General features: G+C 47.2%; 1 protein-coding gene across 1 annotated transcript; it reads right to left on the reverse strand.

The window, feature by feature from the left end:
- Nucleotides 1–1116: 1116 nt before the first annotated feature.
- On the reverse strand, nucleotides 1117–14776 carry LOC134154671 (transmembrane protein 209-like). Its single transcript, XM_062601350.1, has 16 exons — nucleotides 14750–14776; nucleotides 13853–13904; nucleotides 12973–13099; nucleotides 12798–12856; nucleotides 11926–12057; nucleotides 10702–10940; nucleotides 10082–10290; nucleotides 9438–9609; nucleotides 8414–8485; nucleotides 7180–7276; nucleotides 5498–5620; nucleotides 4972–5069; nucleotides 2855–2969; nucleotides 2657–2754; nucleotides 1763–1836; nucleotides 1117–1171 (listed from the first exon to the last, which is right to left on the reverse strand). Exons 1-16 carry the CDS (start codon nucleotides 14774–14776, stop codon nucleotides 1117–1119), a joined length of 1749 nt encoding a protein of 582 aa, XP_062457334.1.
- Between the last annotated feature and the right edge of the window lie 7764 nt (nucleotides 14777–22540).

Genomic DNA, 22540 nt, shown 5'->3' on the forward strand with positions numbered 1-22540 from the left:
GCCCCAGAGCTTGACTCGTTCCCGAGAAGCTGGAGGCTCTGGCCAGGCGGCGGCCGCTCGCCCCCAGGGGAAAAAAAGAGAAAAAAGCCATTTCTGGGCACGCTCTGGCAAGGCAGCAGGAACTTCGGGATGTTCCCCTAAGTTCCTGGGATGAGCCCACGCAGGTGTATCTGCTCTGGTTTCATGCAGGGATGCTGAAGCCACATGCCAGTCTGCAAGGCCCTAAAAGTAAGGAGCTGCTAGCAGAAAAGCTAACGTGAGAAATAAAAGAATTTTTAAAAAATTAAAAAGCAAAGGCAGGGTAATGTTCTAGTCGTACTCAATCACCCACAACATCTTCTGTCTTGTAAGATGGTCACATTTGAATGGTATGCTTATTTTGTTTTGTTTTAAATCTATTTTAAAAATACCTACTGAAACCAGCAAGTCAAAAAATTTTCTCTTTCCCTTATATCTGCGGTGGAGACACCTGAAGCATCCAGAGAGGTCACAAAATCCAATTATTCCAATGAGCAGGGATAAAAGACAACGTCCTTTCAGATCGCATCTAATTAAATTAACCAAAAATCGGTGTAAGCGCTAACTTGGCGCCTGTTATGCCCGTCTGGAATCTCTTGGATCTTGTGAATCCGGCAGTTGGCCGCGTTGCAGTAACTGTCTTTTCAAGGGACTGCTCGCCAGCGAGCGGCTGGGTACAACTGCGGGAGACACGTCCCAGCTGCGCTGCTGCATTCCACCCCCAAATGCGGCAAGCGCGGGTTCATTGCTGAGCCCTGCGGGCAGTTAAGCTCTTTAGAGTGCTTGAAGAGTAAATGCAAGAGAAATAGCAAGGGGGTTTTAAATATGATTTGTTAAGGTGAGGAGCCAAATAGAAAAGACCTGCCTGGAGTTCCTGTTTAGATACATTTCATCAGTAAAAAACAATACAACGTTTTACAGAGTATCCTCCCCAAAACTGTACAGAAATTACAAACATTTCCCCTCTGTCCATAAAGCAGAGTTTAAATTATCCCATTTCATAGTCCATATTCAAGGCAACAAGTGAAACGATGCTGCTCAGTTCGTCTTGTCGGAGAAGCAGGATCGTTCTTCTGAGCTGCAGTCCTGCTAGAGATGTTACTCTCCAAACACCCCTAGAACGTTGACTCCTGATGCACCAAAATTCACTCGCCTGCAAAAACAGCATTATAACGATAAGACACAAGTAAGTTAAAGCTCCTATTTAAAACAAATCTTCATTACAAGAAAAACTGCCAATCCCACACATCAGCATTTTAACATTTATGTAGGTATCGTGTTTCACCTCGAATTAAAGACAGCTCTTTCAGAACAAAAAAGTCCGGACATTGCTTTTATGTCAGTGCAGCTTTCACTGTGCACTCGAAACTCCTCTTGTTATGCCAAAACCAAGAGATTACAGCACTATGGCAGTGTCTGTCTCCTGTTTATAAATAGCACAGTACTTCTAGCAAGAAGGTAGCAACCTGGTTGTCTGGCCAAGGCCACTATTCCGCAGCATGGACTCCACAGGATTTTTCAGCCAGCACAAGACCAAAGAAAAGCACAAAACATTTCCTGCATGCTCGTGCACACAAAACTTACATGATTTTGTAAAAAGGCAGCCATTACTTAAAATGAGAAGAGCATTTTAATTCCATCAGTGTCGTCCTATGATAGCAACTTCAGTTACGGTATTTCAAAACAGAAAGCTCCTGCTCAGATCTCATGCGCAGCGCAATGATACGGAACGTTTGACACTTACCCAAGCATCCCAGATTCTTTTGTCTTTATGATGTACAGAAACATAAGCAATGTATGGAACATGTTGTTTCTGCCCTGAATACCACGGGAAGAGAAAAAAACTTGGAAATGAAATCACATGCAAACAAACATACTAATATCTTAGAATGTCTTATTTAAAACAACTGTCATCCCCTGTCCTGATCTTAGGTGGAGCAGCACAATTTTTCCTTCAAAACTTTTTGCAAGATACATATACTGCAGTGTGCGCCCTGTCGGCCTGTTATATCATCAGAGATGAGAAAAAACTATAACAGAGACCTCGCGAAATGGTATTACAGCTTAGACTGCTGGGGTTTTGCCTCAATTCTTATCTTTCAATTAGGCAAACACCAGAAAAAGACCAAGCTTGTTTTCTAGATGGATTATCACCCTCAAATATTTTTAAATGCTTTTTAAAAGAGCTTTTCTGAAATCAGAAAATCAAGTCACAATCGGGGCTCAATCATAAAATCAAGATGTACAGGAAAAGTCTAGTATTTTGATATTGAGATTAGATGTTTCCCTCCAAAAACTCTTACAGACAAGCATCAGTCTCGTTGGCACTGAGGAATAGCAACACACCTCAGAGCTTACATAAATTAGGATTTTAGAATAAATCATCAGAAAATAAACAACAAGAGGAAGCTGCTGCCTGGGCACTGATGTACCTAAGTTAGGCACTGAAGCTATCGTTCAGCAGCAGACTAAATACCACACGATGGCCAAAGATCGTGGTAACATTTGCTTTCTGCACTGAGCCAGCCTACATATTCAATAGATGTGGCTAGTTCCAAAGGAAAAGGAAGAATGAAAAAGAAACAGATCAGGTCTGCTCAAGGTTTCCTGACAGCAGAAAAAACTAACGCGATCATACCTCGGGCAGATTGTAGACCTGGCGGTGGTAGATCAGCTCATAGTGGGGTGGATTGATGTTGCTTTGGTAGATGCAAAATACATTTTCATTTGTAATGTCTGTGAATTAAAGTTTTAAAATAAGATAGGGATTTTAAGAGCGCTGATGGGATCCAAGCAGTAAACAGCAGCTAAACAAGCAGTCCAAGAATGCCAATACCTGGTTTATCTGGTGTTTGAACAAAGTGTTGGGCAGTGAAGGTTCTGCCATCAGGGTATTTGGGGCTAGGGGGCAGTCTGGCATCGAGGTAAGTGCAGAATATGTGCATAAGGATCTGTGCAAACAAAAACAAATCTCATTTTAGTATCATTAAGAAGACTGACAGGACAGCAGCTTTCTTTCCATAATCTCAGACATTAGTTAGGGTATTTGAGAGTCTGTTGCTGCATCATGGACTTAATTAATTCCACTATGTTTAGAAGCCCAAGGCAGCTTAACACTTAGAGCACTGAATTCAATGGTCCAGGGCACGCCACAGATGTCAAGACAAGTTTATTCTTCCTGTAAATGAAACCCTTTCAGTCACAACACGTTAAAAAGGTGCTGCATGTGAACTGAACTCCTGACATACAAGTAACTATCTTCACATCTCACAGAATTTGCAGAGTCACAGATCTGAATAGCATATGTAGGACAAACTACAAGATACCTGATTTCATGACGGTTTCTACGCTAGCTGCAAAGATTTGGCTTAGAGAGGCCGATCCGATCTAATGACAACTTTTCCAAACACTACACTTACCCAGCAAGTTGCTCCTCTCTTGTCAAAAATGGCAAAACAAAATCAATGGACAAACTTGGACTGCTCATGAATCTTACCAGCTCTCAACATTTTGGAAGAAAGTCCTAGAACAAGTATCTTCTTAGCTAACAGCGAGAAAATCGCAGTACTGCATGTTGTGTTTTAACTCTTACAGTAGACTTCTCAACATTCTTTGGGTGCAGCGTGACCAAATTACTCTGTAGTATGATACCTCCTGTGTTCAACATAGGATTTGTTTGGCAGACAGAAGAATTTCTATGGGCTAAATGCCCAAAGCCTCAAGAGGTCTAGCGGAAATTATTGCTTTAAGTTGCATGCAATGAGACTAACATTACCGTTAAAAACTCTTCATTTGGCACTTATTGTCTTAAGTTAATGCCAAAGCTTCGAGACAAGTGTTCAATATTAATTTCATCTGTTATATCAGAACTTCTTTCCCAGAATCTTTACAAGTTTAGTACATTGTGCAGTACTATCTCTCTTAGCTGGTTTCATTAAAAGACAATGAATTCAGGGTGTGATGGTCTGTGTTACGGTCTTTAATACTTTCAAACTGCTCAGCTTGCTGTCTACCAAGATAGCCAGAGCTGCTTCCCAGCTTGTCAGTCCCAAATATTTAGTCATCTTCACAACTAGAAAATCAAATCTTATTTCAAGACAGATTTTGCTCAGCTTTAGCTTCCAGCAATTCAATCTTGTTGCATCTTTGTCAGCAAGGTTGTAAAACTTGCATATGAATCTTCTTTCTGCTTCTCCCCAGTAACTGAACATCTACAGAGGGAATCAAATCACCTGAACTCTCCTTTCAAATACAGAGTTCAACTGAAGAGTCACACGTGAAGCTTGTTCTCCACTCCCTGGATTATCTTGTGGCCTTTCTTTTAACTATTTCAGTTGAATTTTCAAGTCACTGTATTCACTGAAGTGCTTTCTCCTGACCTTTTGCATTAATTGGCTAAGCATGACTACAAGTCTGTTCTCAAGTAAGATAATGTAATCCCTGTGGATCTCTCAAGAAATATTACTGAATTAAATAAACATCAAGACACGCCACTTAATCCGTTCGTTCTTCTAACCATTACAGCAAAGGAAAATTTTAAGGTTCATCTTGCATGAGAAATTATGAGGTTTGGTTAAAGCAGACTTTTTTTCTTTTCTTTTTTTTTTCTTTTTTTTTTTTTTTTTAATAAGGTAGAATATTGCTCTAACAAATCCACTACCTTCTGTCAGGTTGCTCCCAAAACAGTTACCTGACTGACATCTCAGATGAGTCTAAATAAGAGGCTGGCTTAAGACTAAGACATGAAATCGCATTTTTGTGATCTGCACAATGTCCAATCCCATTGGCATTATTCCTTGCATAATTTCACTGACTACAATGGGATTATAAGGATAGGGAGGCAAACAGGATTTTGACCATGTTCCTCAAAAGACTTAATTGCTACCACACACAAAAATCTACCCTGAAAGACACACTTTAGGAAGTTATATTAAGCCTTCTTTGAAAACTTACAGCACAGTCAGTGGGCAAGTCAGCATCCCACTTACGGCCCTTGAAATCTCCTCCTCTGTTCCATCGGAATGAGCTCATGTATCCTCCCTGAGAAAGCTCTGAAAAAACAAAATTTATTCAGCTACTGGAGGTTGAAGGTGCAAGGAGGACATATTTGACACTAGCTTCAAGAACACTGCATGTATTTTCAGTGCACAAAATAGGAAAAATTAAACTAAGGAAGTGCTTATAAAGTTAGGGGAGTGGAGTTTACAAGGTATTTTTTATTGGTAATTAATGAAGGGATTAAATAGGACACTTCACACCCCAAACTGAGAGAAGAAATAAAAACTTCCATGCCAAGTCCCACATCATTACATTGGTCTGAAAAGAGGAAGTTGCAAAAACTACCTCTGCTACTTGAAAAGCAGCTCTTCTCCCCGCTGTGACTGTAGTTCAAACCTCTTAATTGACGGGGTATCTGACACCGCCGACGCTTGACCCAGCTAACGGAAACGTTTTAAAGTCAGTATGGTTGACCACATACCTTTGACCCTTTCCACCAAATACTCTTGGTTCGCTGCAATATCCAAATACTGCATTACAGTGTACAGAGTTGGCATGACTGGAGCTTTAACAAGCGCTGCTTGTTTCAGATTGCTGATGCTGGCTTCAGCATGCGACAAGAGCCAGCACGACATCTGCATCCACGACATAAATTTGAACATTCTCCCTTACAAGGCATTAACAAATGCAATGTTACAAGGAGGAACTGGCTTTTTTGTCTCACTATTTACTAAGGTAACTTACTAAGATAATTTACTAAGATTTATACAAAGTTAACAGCTTATCCAATACTCCAAATGTTTGTTTCCAATCCCAGTGAAGTACTAGCTGTCTCCCTTAAACCACAGAACATAAACGCTATGCAGCACTGTGCGGTCGCAAAAGACGACAGACCCTTATCTGAAGGGCTTGCATTCCATAAGAAAACAGAAACATATGGTGTGAAAAAGGGAAGAAGTAACATCCATTTTAAAGAGCAGTAGGAGAGCAGCAAGGTGGAGATGAGGTCAGTAAGTGATAAGATGCAGATCTTGAGGACAGACTACAAACAGGCCCCCCCAAAAAAAAAAAAAAAAAGTAGGCTTTGTTTAAATGAAGCCTATCAAATCCTGCTCTTGATTGAGGAGGATATGCATGTGATAAGGCAATGGAAGGAGTTCCTTCAGAGTTGCACTATGAAATTTTAGCTAGAATTCTAGCTCATCAAAATGCTTAAAAAGGAGGGGGGGGGAACCCCAAAACAGCAAAAACCAACTGCCCCAACCAAAAGATCTTTTCTTCTAATGCCCATAGCTCTCCAAAATACACCTGAGATTATCCTCCCCAACCCCACTTAGTGCTACTCCTAGTACTTAAATAATCTTTAATGTATCTTAACCTTAAAATGATCTTAGATCTTAAATGCAAACGATTAATAGCCTATCTCTGATAACAGAACTATTCTAAGTTAAAATAAATAAATAAATAAACTTTAATGTATCTTAACCTTAAAATGATCTTAGATCTTAAATGCAAACGATTAATCGCCTGTGATAACAGAATTAATTTAAGTTAAAATACATAAATAAATAAATACTTCCTAGGTCTATAGATTTATTATTATCACAGTCATAAGATGACTTCTCAGTTCTTAAACACTATTTGGATACAATGTATCACATCTAAGTTTTCATAAAACTTTTTGTGGCCTGTTTGCTTTCAGACAAGATAGCAGGTAACAATTTAAGGAAGGAACAGCAATAGGTTTTTCAGGAAGTAGCTGATTTTAAGGAAGTTTGGAAAGACACATACTAACGTACACAGAGAGGGCTGACAGGCAACCATCCTTGCAACGTGTGATAGTTTTCTGACAGTTTAAGATACAAGGATGTTAATCTGAGCCTTTAACTCTCCAGGAATGAATTCAGAGGAAACAAGAGGCTTAAGAATTTTATGCTATTGCAGCATCAGCATGCCTTTATCAGTATTTCCAGAAATCCTATGAAGAATCCTTCCAGTTTAGTAAAATGCATTACATGAAGCAAAGATCACACCAGTACAAACAGGAAACGGAACCGTAATTCTTAGCAGACTTGTTTTCTATACTACCTATGCAGTGCCCTGCTATGGGGTGGCCTGCTACCAACCACCACAGGGAACCCCCCAGTTACTCTATCATCATACCTCCAACCTGCATTTCTGGGTACCCCATTCTTCTCAGCTGACTGCTCACAGACTCAATCTCTTGTACAAGTGGCACTAAAATAGTCTCATTAATCCACTAGGAAAGAGAAATGCAAAAATTAAAAAGCTTAGAAGCAACAAGAATGTGACAAAAATGTTAGTTTACTCTCTAGTCAGCATCACTGTTACAATCACAAAGGAGTTTAACAACAGGAACTTTGAAGTCAACCAAGGAGGAAAAGTAATTAAAGAGTATCAATTTAGATAGGGGTGATTGGCTCTAGAAACACCCTCTAAAATGCCAAAAATTCACTATAGAGGACTTGGGAAAACAAATCTCCAGAAAGCAGTGATACTGATAAAGCTTTCCTGAACAATGAGAAAAGGGGTATTCTGAGGCACTGCACGACACTCATAGTGGTAATTTAAACTTTCATGGGTCCACTCCCTCTCAAAACCCTTTCAGGAAATGAAGGGCCTGATAAACACAGTATGTGACACTTGTATGTGACACAGTTTGGGAACTGAAGCCAAGCTGCCTGTAGGTTTATGAACAGATGCTTAGGAATCTGGTACAGAACAGTCATAACCCCACATCTCATAGAAATCTTTTACTTTTCACTCGTCCCACTACTTAGAAGAACTACATATGTGATAGTTGCTGACTGAAGGGGTAATTCAAAGTTAGGCTTACAAATTATTTTGTCATAGTATGTGATTGTATTTCCTTTGCCAAAGCAATTGCCTAAGACCAAAATTTTCTCTTTGTTTTCTTATTACACTCCTCAAGGCTGTTGGAAAAAGTCAACGGGCTGGCATTTCCCATGATTTATTTGAGTCCAGAAGGAGTTTGAAATACAGGAGAAAAAAACGAGAAAAAATTCAGAAATTTGGGTCGTAGAAAGAAAAAACAAGTCTTTTCACATCCACTGTGTGTTAAGATGCACGTGTCTTCATTCAAAGGTGGGTGAACTTTACAACTGTGAAGTTTTCAGAACAGAAAACACCTAGGCCAGCAAGTGCAAAAGTTCAGGTTGAAAATGTGTCTTAATACTTCTTTGTTACAAGCATGCTGTTTTAGTCTCCATGTCCAAGCCCACCCTAATCCTCAAATAGACTCAAATATGTAATTCTTCTCACTTCCTTAGGTATACAGGGAGCACTGAGGTACTTTTTCATTCTGCTGTACCTATTCTAACAGCAAGAACAGGCAGTTCATAGGGACCGGACTTACACTTCTGAACCTAGCGGTCCAGGAATCCAGGTAATCAAGCTGTCGTCGATTCACAATCACCCTTGCCCAAACCTATGGAAAGAACATTATTACCTACATACAGCAACCTAACAGAATACTAAAGAGTTTTTAGGCCCTAAGATGTTTTCTGACCGCAGCCACAGCACATAATTCAAATTGCATTTGTTCCAGAACTCTCATCTAATGGCTGTATCATGTGAATTCTACAGTAGCTTACCATACTACTCTCCTACTCTCTGTTCACAGTACACTAAATCTCCCGTGAGTCCAAACGCACAGTTTTGCGTTCCCTGCTCTGTTAGGATAAAATTGGTCCAAGTTGCAGGGTAGACTAAGTTAATGTACGACATAAAGAAAACAGATCAAATTTAATTAAAAGCTACGTTAATGACATTCTTTTGAATCAGACTTATTCCAGACACAAATGTAAAGGAGAACAATTTTACACACCTTCAACTATTTCACTACATTAGGTACAGGTCAGTTTCCAGTCATTTTTTATGTCACAAGTTTATTTTATCCAGAGTACAAAATGGTAAACAAAAGTTCCGCAACCACCATTCTTGAGTTGAACTCGAAGTCTGTCTGTTCTCAGACACACAGTAATATTAAACAACTTCAGATAAAATAATTCTGAAGAGTTGGCCAAACCAACAGAAGTTTCCAGCTTTCCACCGTGGCCTACACGGTGAGTATTAGTTAATTACAAAGACCACAAAGCATGAAACCTGAAATTCTCTCAGGAGTCACTTTTCCACCTAAACACAGGTACCTTGCTCACCAAGGAAGAAATCATTTTACAATTTTACAATTGTAAAATTTTACAGTCCGGAATTTGAAATGTATACCCCTTGTGGCAAAAAGTCTTACAAGCTGTATGAAGATGGTTAAATGCTATAGGATTTCTCCCTTTCTAGCACCGTTGACGGAGTTCACATTTGGATGGAGCCACATATTTTAGAGCCCTGTTTTTCTCTCTTGGCTCCTTTGGTGCTGAGCTTACTTCTTCTGCAGTCAGTGGAGAGCTCAGACGAGCTTCGTCCTTGTGTGCTGATGGAGCTTGGGGCATGCAAGCCACCTGATACTGGTACTTTCTCAGCACCTGTGCTTGCTCTACTAAGGAACGGCTGTAGTTCCAAAAGGTTGGGCTGCTGGAAGGAGAGCTGGAACATGAACTTGCTGAAATGACATTGAACAGCCATAAAATTATCACCAAGTAATCACAGAAGCAACACTGCAGGCAATAGGTCACTATATTAAGGCTTTGACAGGAGAGATGTGCTCATGAATTATCATAAATACATACACCAAAATCTGTCTGCATAAACACTGATTTCATCTTTATATTAATAAGGCACTGTCCCTATCCCAGACAAAAACTGCCTGCAGGTAATTCACCACCTTTAGCTCAACTGCCTTCTCCACAAAATATCCCTCTCATCGAGGTGATAAAGCCCTTCAACTCATTGTAGTCCACTATACACAACAAATGCTACAGAGATTATTAGTATATCTATAATATAGACTAGTACTTCAGCAGCTCTCTTTCTGTGCAGGAATCTTTTCCAACTTTTCTCATCCACTCCTCATCAATAAAACCAACATCCCCTCCTTGCCAAGCTTTTCAGGCTACATGAAGTTATTTACGTACCCAATTGAAGTCTACGCTGTTTCTCTTCTTCGCTTCGAAGGTACTTTTGCAGTGACTTGCGGTCTGTGATTTCATCATCTTGACTCATACGGGAATTATACCGCATTGGTGAAAAGTGGTAACGAGACCTTAGCCCGGTGCTTTCCACTGGCCCAACACTTGAGGCATATGGTGAACCAGTAGGAGAAGAGCTGAATCTGGAAAGCTTTGGGAAACAAAAGCAAACAGTTGTGTCACATGAGGAAAGTGAGAGTTCCATTTTGACTTTATAAACTAAATGAATAGATCGACTCAGCATAAGAATTGATTACTCTGCTGATTGCTGCTATAAAATATGCTCTCGTTTGGGGGAAGGTTTTTGCTATTTTGTAGTTACATTCTAGTTTCTTATTTTTGCTGTGCTCTGAAACAAACTAGCTACTCTAAAACAAATAAATTAACACCAGGGTAAGAGGATGAATACTGACAAGACAAATTTCATCTGCTTTGCAAACAAAGCGAACACACACACAGGACCCTCCACTGCCCGCCGCACACCTCCAATGGCTTACAGCACAACACAAGGACACGATAAGCAAAGCCAAACCGTTCCCCTTGAAGCCACCTTGGTCATTACCTTACTGTAGCTGCTGCTTGGTGAATAGGTTAAAGCACTGCTATAAGAAGCGCTGTTGCTTGACAGAGCCTGCCGCTGAGGGCTGTACCCTGAGATACAACCAGAAGTAAACTTTGGACTGGCCCTGAAGGGCCGGGATGGGCTGTAACTCAGCACAGTTTGACCCTGGACTCTAGGAGAAGGCGTAGAAGAAGGGACTTTCTTCGCTGCCAGCTCATGTGCTGGAATTATTTGTACCGCTGCAATAAGCAAAAAAAACCACAATCAGCACTGTACATGCAGCAGCCCAGAACTCTCCTCCTCACTTTAAATACACAGCAAAACACACATACACAACTCTCTTCCCTTAAGGAAATTCTAGGACACTAAAAAGACTATTCTAGTCTGACCCCTACAGGATTCAGCAGTCAACCCCAAAGACATAAAAATCAGAAAACTGGGACACGTGATCATAATTCAATACAAATTCTACAATTTAAAATTTCAGTTAAATTCTACCAAGCACCTTTGCATAGCCCGAGGCAATTATTTAACTTATTTGGTCAGCTACTCTACCTGCCTGCTTCATGTGTCTTTAGCACATCTAATGTCTCATTTACCTGTGCAAACCCAGATATTACACTCCTCAGCTGCAGTGATATAACCCTACTCCCGTATCTGCCGCTCTTTCTCTGGAGGCAGCCTAGTAGTATGTAACACATTGTACTAGCACCTTGCTTTTGCTGTATTTTCAAACTCTGCCAAGTTTTTCTATATTTTACAACATCACTTAGACGTTCAGAACTTTTCAGAGCAACTGCTCTCTAGCCTGTCATTTTCAGACTGCACACTAAGGTCTCTTTTCTCTTTCTAATTTGGCGCTCTCCAGTCAGTATGATGATAGTAGGATACCAAATTTAAATACAAACCTATACACTCTGCCTTGTTCTCAATCCCATTTATAGGTTACAAATTCCTTGTCCAGCTTCATAAAGTTTAAGTCTCTCTCACTGCCCTTTAACAGCCCACTCTCCTTTTCTCCTTTTGTATTGGTTGTTTCCTCTCCACTTCTCCCCTTAATTGCTCATCAATTTATCACTTTTATTTTGAATTTTTATAGGCTGCAGTTAGTTCATCTTACTGCTCTTGTCAGATGACGTAACTGAGAACTCACTTCACTAAAGATTCGTGGGCTTGAGAAAGATATCATCTTTAAAAAAAGTATTTATAATTTATAACACCTACCTGCATTCTGCATCCCTAGAAGGATCTGCTGTCTACGAGTCATGACCAAGGTAGTTGGTGCCATTGTGTACTTGAAGTACATCCAAAAATCAAATAAGGCATTCAGACTGAACAGGGATACAAGCGTAAGCTCTAGAACAAACACAAAGGTTTTTATCATGCTAGGCACCATAAACAGGAGTAACAGTAAATGATCTGAGAAAACAAGTTTATACACAAATCAAGAATAGTTTATTGTTAGGGCTACCAATAACTGCCAGTCTGAGCACGGACGTAAGACAACTTCTCCTTTTCATGCAAGAACCATTAGAGATAAATTTCCTTTCTATATTGAAATTCATTTCTGTTGCTACAATATGTATTTGTAAAAGCGAAAGGTATTTTCCAGACAGGATACAAAGCACTGCAATGAAGTTTCATGCTATTTATCAAGTGTCTTCTGCCAAACCTTCTGTCACTCGTTACCTGACATTGCTCTCACTCTTCTTCCTTTTCATCCGCTAATAGTATTAGATACAACTACTTTTGAGCCTACTCATTTGAAACCAAATTTGATTATTTGGAAATGTCCTGCAGCCCTACAATACAACACAACGCTATTATTTCAACTATTCCCCAAAGCCTTATTGCACACATTAAACACATTTAAGGTAGGAAACCTGTTCTTCACACTCTTTCTTACTTGTCACTAAAATGATGAAATTCCAACAGCACCAAAAGGGATAAAGGAAAACAAAATGAAGCTTGGTTATTAAAAAACAACAACAACAACGAAAAACCCCAAACCTTAAAAATGCTTTCCCCAGCAAGAAGAATGAAGGCTGAAACCTTCCCTCCTCCCTAAAACTAATTCACATGCTGTGACAACTCACCAATATACCAGAGCGGCCAAAATGCGATGTTGTAATAGGAACTTATAAGTTTTCCAGTCCTAAAAAGAAAAGGAAGAAGCGATCAATTTAACAGTAACTGGGTCCTATGAAATATTTAAGCATATACAAAGTAGAATGCTTTACTTAGTTGAGTCAGATATAACAATCAACATACATGTCAGTATATATCATCCCCCCAACAGACATATTAAGGAGGCCCCAGGCCCAGACCACTTTCCGCTCTTCAGCCTCCCTCCTAATCTTCACAGTCCTGTCAAGGAGCGAAGCTGCAGAAATCTGTTCTGCCGCCATTGTCTGCAACAGGAAGCACACAAAGAAAGTTAAAGATTGAAAATTTATATACAGTTAGATTCTCACTCTGTACAAGACCTTTAAAAAAGTAAAAAAGCAAAAAGAAATTACATAAAAGGACTTCACATTGAGGTACCAAATCGTGTGTAGTGTTAAGAATGAGCTTCAGTGGTTTAAAAACAAAAAACAAAAAACAAAAACAAAAAACCCAAAACAATATTCCTCTTATAAACTGCATAAGCACTGTCACCTCTTCACAGTGAAACAGTTTCCATTTTCTCCACTGAGGTACAGAGGACAGAAAAGAGAGCCAGATTCCAACAGCGTTTTTGAGAAATAGCATTTTTCGGAATGCTGAGGCAACACTGCCTTCTCCAAGCAAGGAAAACAGACCAAGAAAACATCTTGCACAACCTGGCAGTTTTCCTACTGAAAACACCCACCTATCTCCTTCTGTCAGCTCAGGACAGCTCTGTACCCTCCCCACACCCTCCCCCCTTTACACCACAAAATGCCCTATGTAACAGAAATAACGCTTCCTACATATTCTACTCCTCTCATCACTCTAGCACACACCATGCCACACACACACACACGCGCGCGGGCGCGCTTGTCACCCGCCGGCAGCCCGCCGCACTCCCAGGCCTCGCTGCCAGGCCCTGAGTCGGCAGCGACACCGCCGCTCCGCTCCGCTCCGCCCCCGCGGCCCAGGCCCAGGCCCAGGCCCCGCCCGCCGCCCCCACCGCAGCCGCCTCCAACGATTGGTCGCGCGGACGTGACGTCACTGGAGCAGTTCTGCGGGGGGGGGAACGCCGTTGCCGGGGAGATGCCGTTAACGGCGGGGGGGGGAGGGGGGCGGGGGAGACGACTCCGCTTTTGAAAAACAACGTTCGCCCGTGCACAGCCCGGCCGCTTTCCTACTGAAAACCCCCGCCCGTGTCCGTCTCCAGACCCTCCGCACACCCCCCCGCCTTTACGCCACAAAATGCCGCACACAACAGCAGTAACACTGGCCACTTTCCCTGCTCCTCCCATCAGCGCAGGAAACTGCCACGCCTCCCCCGGCCACAGGCTTCAAAACCTCTCAGCTACTTCGTCGCTGAACACAAACATACAAGAGTTACCTCAGAGAACACGCGGTTTAACTGAAATGACAGGATTTCACACGCACAGCCCTCTCCCACCTCCACCACCCTAGACCCTTCCCCACACCCCCCCCACTCTGGCACACACCACGACACGCACGGACACTTGTCACCTGCCAGCGGCCCGCCGCGCTCCCAGGCCTCGTTGACAGGCGCTGAGCGCGCACGCCCCGGCTCCCCCGCAGCCAAACCCCGCCGACCACAAGCAGACTCGGCCCCGCAACGAGCAGGCGCCCCGGGAGGGCGGCGACACCGCCGCTCCGCTCCGCTCCGCCCCCGAGGGCGCCCAGGCCCCGCCCCAGGCCCAGGCTCCGCCTGCCGCCCCCACCGCAGCCGCCCTCACCGCAGCCGCCTCCAACGATTGGTCGCGCGGACCCGTGACGTCACTGGAGGCAGTTCCGTGGGGGCGGGGACGCCGTTGCCAGGGGGACGCCGTTGCCAGGGGGACGCTCGCGCAGCCGCCCCGGACGCCCCGGCCGATGGCGCCTGCCCGACCCGGCCGCAAGCGGCGCCAGGCGCCATGGCGGCCCCAGCGCGGCAGCCGCGACGCCCCCCGCACCCTGCTGCCCGCCTTGGCCGCCACCGGCCGTGCCCACACCCGGCCGTACCCTTCCCCTGCTCGGCTCCCACTACGGCCGCGTGCGGGCACACCCCCCGGCTGCCCCACGCCAGAGCCTGGCCAAATGTGTTGCTCCTGCCTGCAAACCTCACCACGAGGAGCAGGGAGGAATAAAAGCACCGCTGGCCGCTGAAAGGGAGCACAACGAGTTACAGCAGACCGCTCTGTGAGCACGGGCCAGCGGACAACCTCAGCTGCTCCAAAACCCTTCCTGCCTTTGCCTCAGATCCCAAGCACCAACCTGAAAGTAAGAAAGCCTAAAAAAGGAGATTAACTACAAGCCTAGACCGCACAGTTATCGATAAACACAGTGTCTAACGCTTGGCCACTCTGTGCAGTGTGCTGTAGGTGACCCTGCTTGAGCAGGGGGGGTTGGACGAGATGATCTCCAGAGGCCCCTTCCAACCTCCACCCTTCAATGATTCTGTGATGGGCGCTTTCTCTCGCTTTTTCTCCTGCTGTGGGGGGAATGGAAAATGTGTGGAGGACAAAGAGGCTAGAAGCTGGTCTGAGGTGCAGATCCTTACCGAGGCTTGTCAGTCTGCAGAGAGAAGGGGACTCAATCCTCATGTAGTGCTGATGAAAGTCTCCCTGAGCAGGCTCTCAAGCAAAGCTCCTGCATTTGCAGATGCGCACGCACCAGATGGAACGATGAAGCCTGGTCCTCCAGAATCGCCATTGCTAGTGAGGGGCCGCAGGCTTTGCCCTGACTTGGGCTTGCTGGAGTGTCAAGGTGGAGCAGAGTGGCACTTGGAGGAGGCTCTCCTTCAGCAGCTTAAAGGCCTGCCAGCTTTCTTGAGCTCCTTTGCCCTTCTGAGGTGCCTCCCCTGGCGTCCCCCTAGCAGGTCTCTGCAGAAGGGGAAGCCTGCTCGCCTCAAGGCCAGCCTCTGGGCTCTGCTGCTCTCCTTCCTACCTGCCCTCGGTCTCTGCAACTCCACTAGTTCCCGGGTGCTACAGCCCAGGTGGCCATGGATGCTGCTGGCACCAAGCCTCCGGGGTGGCCGCTTCCCCTTCTGGCCCTGGGCACCCGCCTTCTTCCCCTCACACCTGCAAAAGCCCAGCACTCAAAAGCCCAGCACTCAAGGGCACCCAAGACACACACAAGAGCTGGCAGTTCCCTCCCACCACGACGCCAGCACTGGGCCCCAGCAAGGGGGGCCCAGGCTCAAGCACTTCCTCCCCTCAGAGGCGTACAGCAGCTTTTTCCTCCTCTCCCCACAGGCCCCCTGGCCCCAGGACATGCGTTGGCCATGGCACGGCCCTCTCCACGCCTCTCTCCGGCACCAACAAGACGCAGCACACCCCTAGGCCACAGCCACCACAGCTGCAGCCAAAGAGCTACAGCATGACCGCGGCGGCGAGCTGCCCTGGCAGCAGCCCCTGAGCCCTGACTCCTCAGCTCTGCTCTTCAGGCCTCTCCAAAGTTCCCATGCTGCAAACGCACGAGCTCACTGCACACCCAGCCAAGAGCCACCCGACTTGGGGCAGTTGGTTTAATTCAGCTTCAGAGAACTTCCTGGGTGCTCGCATGGCTCACAAGTAGTGCTGGTGCTGCTGCTGCTGCTCCTGCTGCTACTTGGCTGTGTCTCTGCACACAGCTCTTCTAACCCCTGGGAAGAAGGTAGAAATGAACAGGCTGTGTTCTGCCCCACTAGAAAGGCTGAGAAAGTCTGCAGAGTAGTGCAGGCTAGTGTTCGCTGATGGTTTTGCTATATTGACTGTCATGGGACTTGAGACCTTGTTTGGACACTGCTAATCTGTTGTGAACCAAGACTGGGGGGTACCTGTGTCCAGTATTCAGCAGTCAAGGAGAGCTTTGCAAAGGGGCACACCAACACTGGAAGCATCCCTTTGCGCTCAGCTACTCAGATTTTGCAGGTGCCACTGTTGAAGGCCATTCTCACCACTCAACAGCTGCCCCCTTGGCTGGAAGGCAAGGCTGAGCCCAGGCCAGCCCTGTGGCTTGCTCATGGGGCAATGGGGTTGCACCTTGTCTCTCTCGCTCGGCCTCAGAGCCCTCCTGCTTATCTCCTCCCCTACTCCCTCAACCCTCCTCCCATTTGCAGAAACAGCCCTTCAGCTCCACAGCAGTGCTGGGCTTTTGCTGGGGGCTGCGGAGAGGGACTTAGTGACAGGCTTTAAGCCACATCAAGCCCATGTCAGGAAAAGTCACAGCACGCTCTCGGCAGCACAGTGGCTCCGGGATTACAAGTGGCACCCCTTGCTGCCTCACTGCCCCTCAGTTCTGCCAGGCTTCTCCTGGAGCTGCCACATACCTGCCCTGTCTTGCAAGGCCCCTCTTGACTGTCCAGTCCTTCCTCCTCTTCCTCTAGGCAGGAGAAGCAGACCTTCAGGGTCACTTGCTTGTCTTCTCCCAGCTGGTATTGGACGATCTTTTGAATACTGGGCTTTTCTTCAGCCAGATTCTCAGCACCCTCCTGCACCTGCAAGACAACTCCACACTGTGCAATGTGCCCCACTTCCAAGTCCACTCCGCTGCTCTCCACATGTTCCTCATCAGCATCTGGAGACTGCAGGACCTCGGCAATCACCAGGCCCCTGGCTCTGGCTTGGCCTGGGCCCCCCGCCGGACAACGGCTGCTGCAGGCAGGGACTCTGCAGCCCCAGCTGCAGAAGAGCAAGGGGCTCCACAACATTCCCCAGCTACATCACAGCCTGAGCAGGGTTCCCTGCCTTTCCCATGGGATCAGTCTCCGATGTCTCCTGCTGCCAAATAAATTGTGGAGGGCATTGTCACTTCCAGGAGCAGCAAGTGCGGGCTTCAACATGGTGGTTTTCTTGAAGGGAAGGTTACTTACACTCTCCTTTGAACCTTGTTTTGAACCTTCCTGTCAGCATCCTTTTGCCCCAAAGGAAAGCTGAACAAGGCTGAATATCCCTTTCTTGTTTGCACCAAGCATCTCAATAATCACGCAGCTAAGCAGAAACTGCCCATCTTCTATCACAGAAAGAACCAGAAATTCCACTGCCACCAGAAAGAGGACCCCAGTGGCTCTACAGGCGTGTTCATGGAGAGTGCAGCACTGAGAGATGCATTGTAAAACTAGAGCACCGCCTTTGAACTCAAAGCCCTGGACAAAGTCAGCCAGGGCTCAAAGAAGGGCACTGGAAGGGCTCTTGTACAACCAGCAACCACAGGACAATGCATTTGCAGAATGCAGGCTAGCACAAGAAGGACCCCAGTCAGGAACACTTACCACTCCTGTGTTCTGATGGCCTACATTCACAGGCTGTGTAGCACGTACCCTAGCTTCTGGACGTGGTTTCTTTCCACCTGCTGCTGCATTCTGTGCAGAGCACTGTGAGGAGACTGGGAATGGACTGCAAATATACACACGGGGAGGTGGTATGAGCACAGGGGGAGTAGGATCTCCACTCCCCCCTCACAAGCTGGGCACCTGCTTCTGCAGCAGAAGGCAGTGCTGCAGCAGAAGCACAGGGGTTCCACTGACTGCAGGTACATCAACAGCTGTGAAGACTACCCCCAAATAAAACACTCAGGGCTGCACATCATGCCCGAAAGAGAGCTCTAAGCTCGCCCACAGCATGACTTTCTCTCCATGCAGTGAGGATAGAAGCAGGGTCATCTACAGGACAGGCTCCAACTCATACCACTACCCCTGTCCTGCCACATGCATTAACCACTGCTCCATGGCCCCAAAGACTCTGTGTTCAGGGATGGGCAATGGATGGTTGCTGGGCTCCCAGTGTCAAAGAAGGAGAAAGGCATCAAGGCAGTCAAGCACAAAGCTCTGAGCAGGTGGGAGCCAGCACAGAGCTCTGAAGAACCCTTCCCCACAGACAGAGCCCATATGAAGGCGGAGCATGCGTGCAGGTCACTGGGACTCAGCCGCTGGGAAGCCTTGCTCCCAAAGCACTTTCAGAGCAGCCTGCCCCAGCCCTGGCAATGCAGCCCTAACCAACCTGTGCTGGGTGGCTGCTCCCTTCATCAGGCAGGGGGGAAAGAAGCAAGGCAAAGTACTCACGTTGGAAAAATACTTGGAAGAGGAGTAGAGGACAAAAGAGGAGCCGCTCTAGTGGCTGTGAACATTGATTCCCTCATCACCTTCATCTGCAAAGGTGAGAAAGAGAGGTGAGATGCTGCCAAGGAAAGGATCTTGCTGCTCACAAGGGCAGCCCATGTTTCCATGCTTCAGAGAAGAAGCTGCCTCTCAGAATTGCAGAAACAACCCTTGCTCTTGCTCTGCAGCCCCTCCATTCTACACAACAACAGCTGTGGGGGAATAGGGGAGAATGGCTAAAAGCTCTGGCAGGCTTTTGTCGAGGGCAAGAGCCGAGAGTCTGAGTTAAGAGAGCAGTTCCTGCCTATAGAGAATTCAAGGGAGGGAAGCCCAGGGGAAGGCAGCTCACTAAACTCTAGGGAAATGTGTCGGTCAGCCTGCTAGGGAGGATGAGAGAGAGCAGTGGGGGCTGCAATACATCTGTTTTACCAGGAGGAAACGTTTTTCTCAGTCCCTGCGCTCATCCTTTCCCTAAACCTTCCTGTCAGCACCCTTTTGCTCTGAAAGGCAGTTGAGCAAGGCTGAACATCCCTTTCTTGTTCAGACCAAGCATCTGAATAATCACACAGCTGAGCAAAAACTCTCCATCTCGTATTACAGAAAGGCTCAGTGCTTCCATGGCCACCAGAAAGAGCAGTGTGTTCATGGAGAGTGCAGGAGTTACAGATATATTGTAAAACTAGTGCACAAGTGGCATTTCTGAAAGCAAAGCCCCAGGGAAAGTCCGACAAGGCTAAGCAGAACCCATGGGAAGGGCCCTTCTACAGCCAGTGCCCAGAGCACAATGCTTTGGCAGAAAGCAAGCTGGCAAAAGAAGGACCTCCATCAGGAGCACCTACCTCTGTTGACTTCTGATGGCCATGTACAGGCCACGCAGCTGCTGCTCGAGCTTCTGGCATTTGCGTCCTCCTGCCCAGTAATTCCTTCTTCGCAGAATGTGAGTGAATTCCTGGAAGCATGCTGCAAATACACACCGCGGGGATGTGTGCCACAGGACACTCAGGACTGCACAACATGCCCAAAAGAAAACTCGAGGAGCCCACAGTTGAGACTTTTTCTCCAGGCACCAAGGAGAGCAGCAGCGTCAGCTCCAAGGACAGGCTCCAGGACACACCATTACCCACTGTCCTGAGCACTCCAGTAGCCACTGCTGTGTAGCCCCCAAGGACAAGCTTTCTTGGAAGCTTCAGAAATGGAACCGGGAATAACTGCTCTGTCCCTTGCAGTCCTTCTCTCTTCAGGCACTTATGTCCCTCCTTCCCATCCTCTTCAAAGAGCCCAAACAACCTGTCCTTGCCTCTAAGGGCTGCCTGAGCCAAGGGCACATCCTCTCGAGCCTGCTGCTCGCCACCCCTGACTGCTGCCTGGAAATGACCTTCCTTCCTCCTTGCTGCTGGCAGTCAAAGGAAGGGCATTGCCCAAGGGGAAACACCACAGCTTTGGGGAGATATTCACCCAAGGCACTCCTCCCCTCCAGCAGCATTCCTTGCAGCCCTCTCTTCCACCTCACTCCTCTCTACTAGGCTGCTCACCACAGCTCTACATGCCTGGAGACATTGTTGGCAAAGGATTCTGTGGCAGCAGGCACAGAGGCTCTCTCTCACCTGAAACAGGGCCCTCCTGCCTCTTCCAGGCCCTGCATGTATGTGCACACACATAGACTCCCCTTTGCATTCACATCCACCAACTCTGCACAAGTGTGTGTCATGCTTCAGTGACACACAGAGATGCCAGCCAGTGGGGTGTAGTCACACTCTGTTGGTGCCAGCCACCAGAGGGGACTTCAAAGGAAGAAAAGGGCTCCTAGCTCCCAAAATTCATCCACAACTCTGCAAACAGCCTCTGCTCCTTGGCCTTGCTGCCAGCAGGGCTCCGATTTCACTTTGACATACAAAGCTCGATCCTGTCCTGGCCACAAAAGACATCCTCCGCCTTTCCTCCTGCCTAACTGCATACTCACAGGTCTGAGCAAACAACGCACACCCTGCGGCAAAGCTCACACCAACACCTCCCTCTTCACAAGGCTTGACAAGAGCATGCAGACTTTTCCTCAGCCTCCAAAATTGCCCTGAGACACCCAGCACTGCTCTCCGCAAATGAGCAGCATCCACATTTATTTCACCTACGCGCTAGGAGAAAAGGCCCTCCTCTTCCAAAAGGACCACTTACATTGACTTTCCCAAAGGTCTGGAAGCTGAAAGCAGAAGCAGCAGCGGAAAGAAGCCAAGAGCAGGCTCTGACAGGCACTTGCTCCGGGCTGCCCAGCCAGCAAGAGAGGCCTAGTCCTCATGGCAGAGTTTAAAAGGCATTCAGGCGGCACGGCTCCCTTCTGCCGGGGAGGGCGGCAGGGCTGTGTGAGCAGGGTGTGCGTGCAGCCAGGTGTGCCCGGGGCTGTGCCTGAGAGCAGTGTCCTGGGAGGTCAGGGTGCCCAGGGCCATGCCTCTGCCACCTGCGATGGTCAGCACTCAGCCCGCCTGGGCAACTGCCTGCAGCGCTGCGTGGAGAAGCCGTGGGGGGAAGGAGCAGCCCACAAAAGGGCAGGATCACAGTGCCCCAGAGTGGGGGCTGCGTGGGGCAAGGCTGCTCAGAGCTGCTGCTCAGCCCCAGGAGCTTGCCCGGAGGAAAGTCAAGGCAGGGACGACTCCACAGGGAAAGAGGTTTCCCCAGTGTTGGCGTTCTGTTCCACGCTGTTTTTTGGGGGGAAGGGAAAAGGAGGTGCCAAGGCTGGAGAAGAGCTGGAGACTGGGGAGGCTGCTGAGGGGTCAGCAGGTCTGTGAGGAAGCTCAGAAAGTGCTTTTGCCCCTGCTCTGCCCATGCACAGCAGCAGCAGCTCTGCTGGCCCCAGGAGCCTTTGTGGAGCTGCTCCTTGGCACCTGCCAAGAGGTGGGTGCCCCGAAGCAGTGCCCTGCTGCTGGGAGGGATCTCTGGGGCACAGACAAGTGCCCCAGAAGTGGGCTGGGGTCTGTTGGCTAAGGCAGGCAATGGACGCAGGAGAGGGCATTTGGTGCTGACAGGAAAAGCTGCAGGCGGTGGAGCCATGGTGCGAGAAGGGGAGGAAGGTAGAGCAGAAGTGCGGTGGGAGGGAGAGTTAGGGAATTTAGCTCTCTTCCCCTCCAGTGCAGATGTTTTCTTCCCAGAAAACCCCACATGGCCTCTGCCAGCCCGCAGAGCCTCTGCCCCACAGGCCCCAGGGCAGGCACTACCTTCTCTGCAGACAGACCTCTGGCTGAGGAGAGGGTCTGACTCCAACGAGATGTTACTCCAGCCTAGGCCTCTCTTGCAAAGGCTGGAGCAGCAGCAAGTACATGGAGGTTCTGCTTGCAGACTGCAGCTCACTAAGTGCTTGAGGCCAGTGTTGCGAGAGCTGCTGGTGCTTCAGCACAGTCTTTCTAGCACAGGCTGGAACAGCAGCAAGTAAATGCAGAACCGTAAAGAATGCAGTGATTGCCCCAACAGGGTCTTCTTCCAGCAGCCTGGGGCCTGGGAGCTTCCTCAGCCAGACGCAGGAGCCACAAAGCCTTTGCCTGCTTGGTCCTTCCAGAAGCGCACCCCCACCTCGGGCTGAAAGCACACCGTCAACCTGTGGCAGGGTCACATGCGCCTCCTTGCTTGGCTTCTCTCTTC

Source organism: Rhea pennata, unplaced genomic scaffold (genome assembly GCF_028389875.1).
Source record: "Rhea pennata isolate bPtePen1 unplaced genomic scaffold, bPtePen1.pri scaffold_33, whole genome shotgun sequence".
NCBI classification, from domain to species: domain Eukaryota; kingdom Metazoa; phylum Chordata; class Aves; order Rheiformes; family Rheidae; genus Rhea; species Rhea pennata.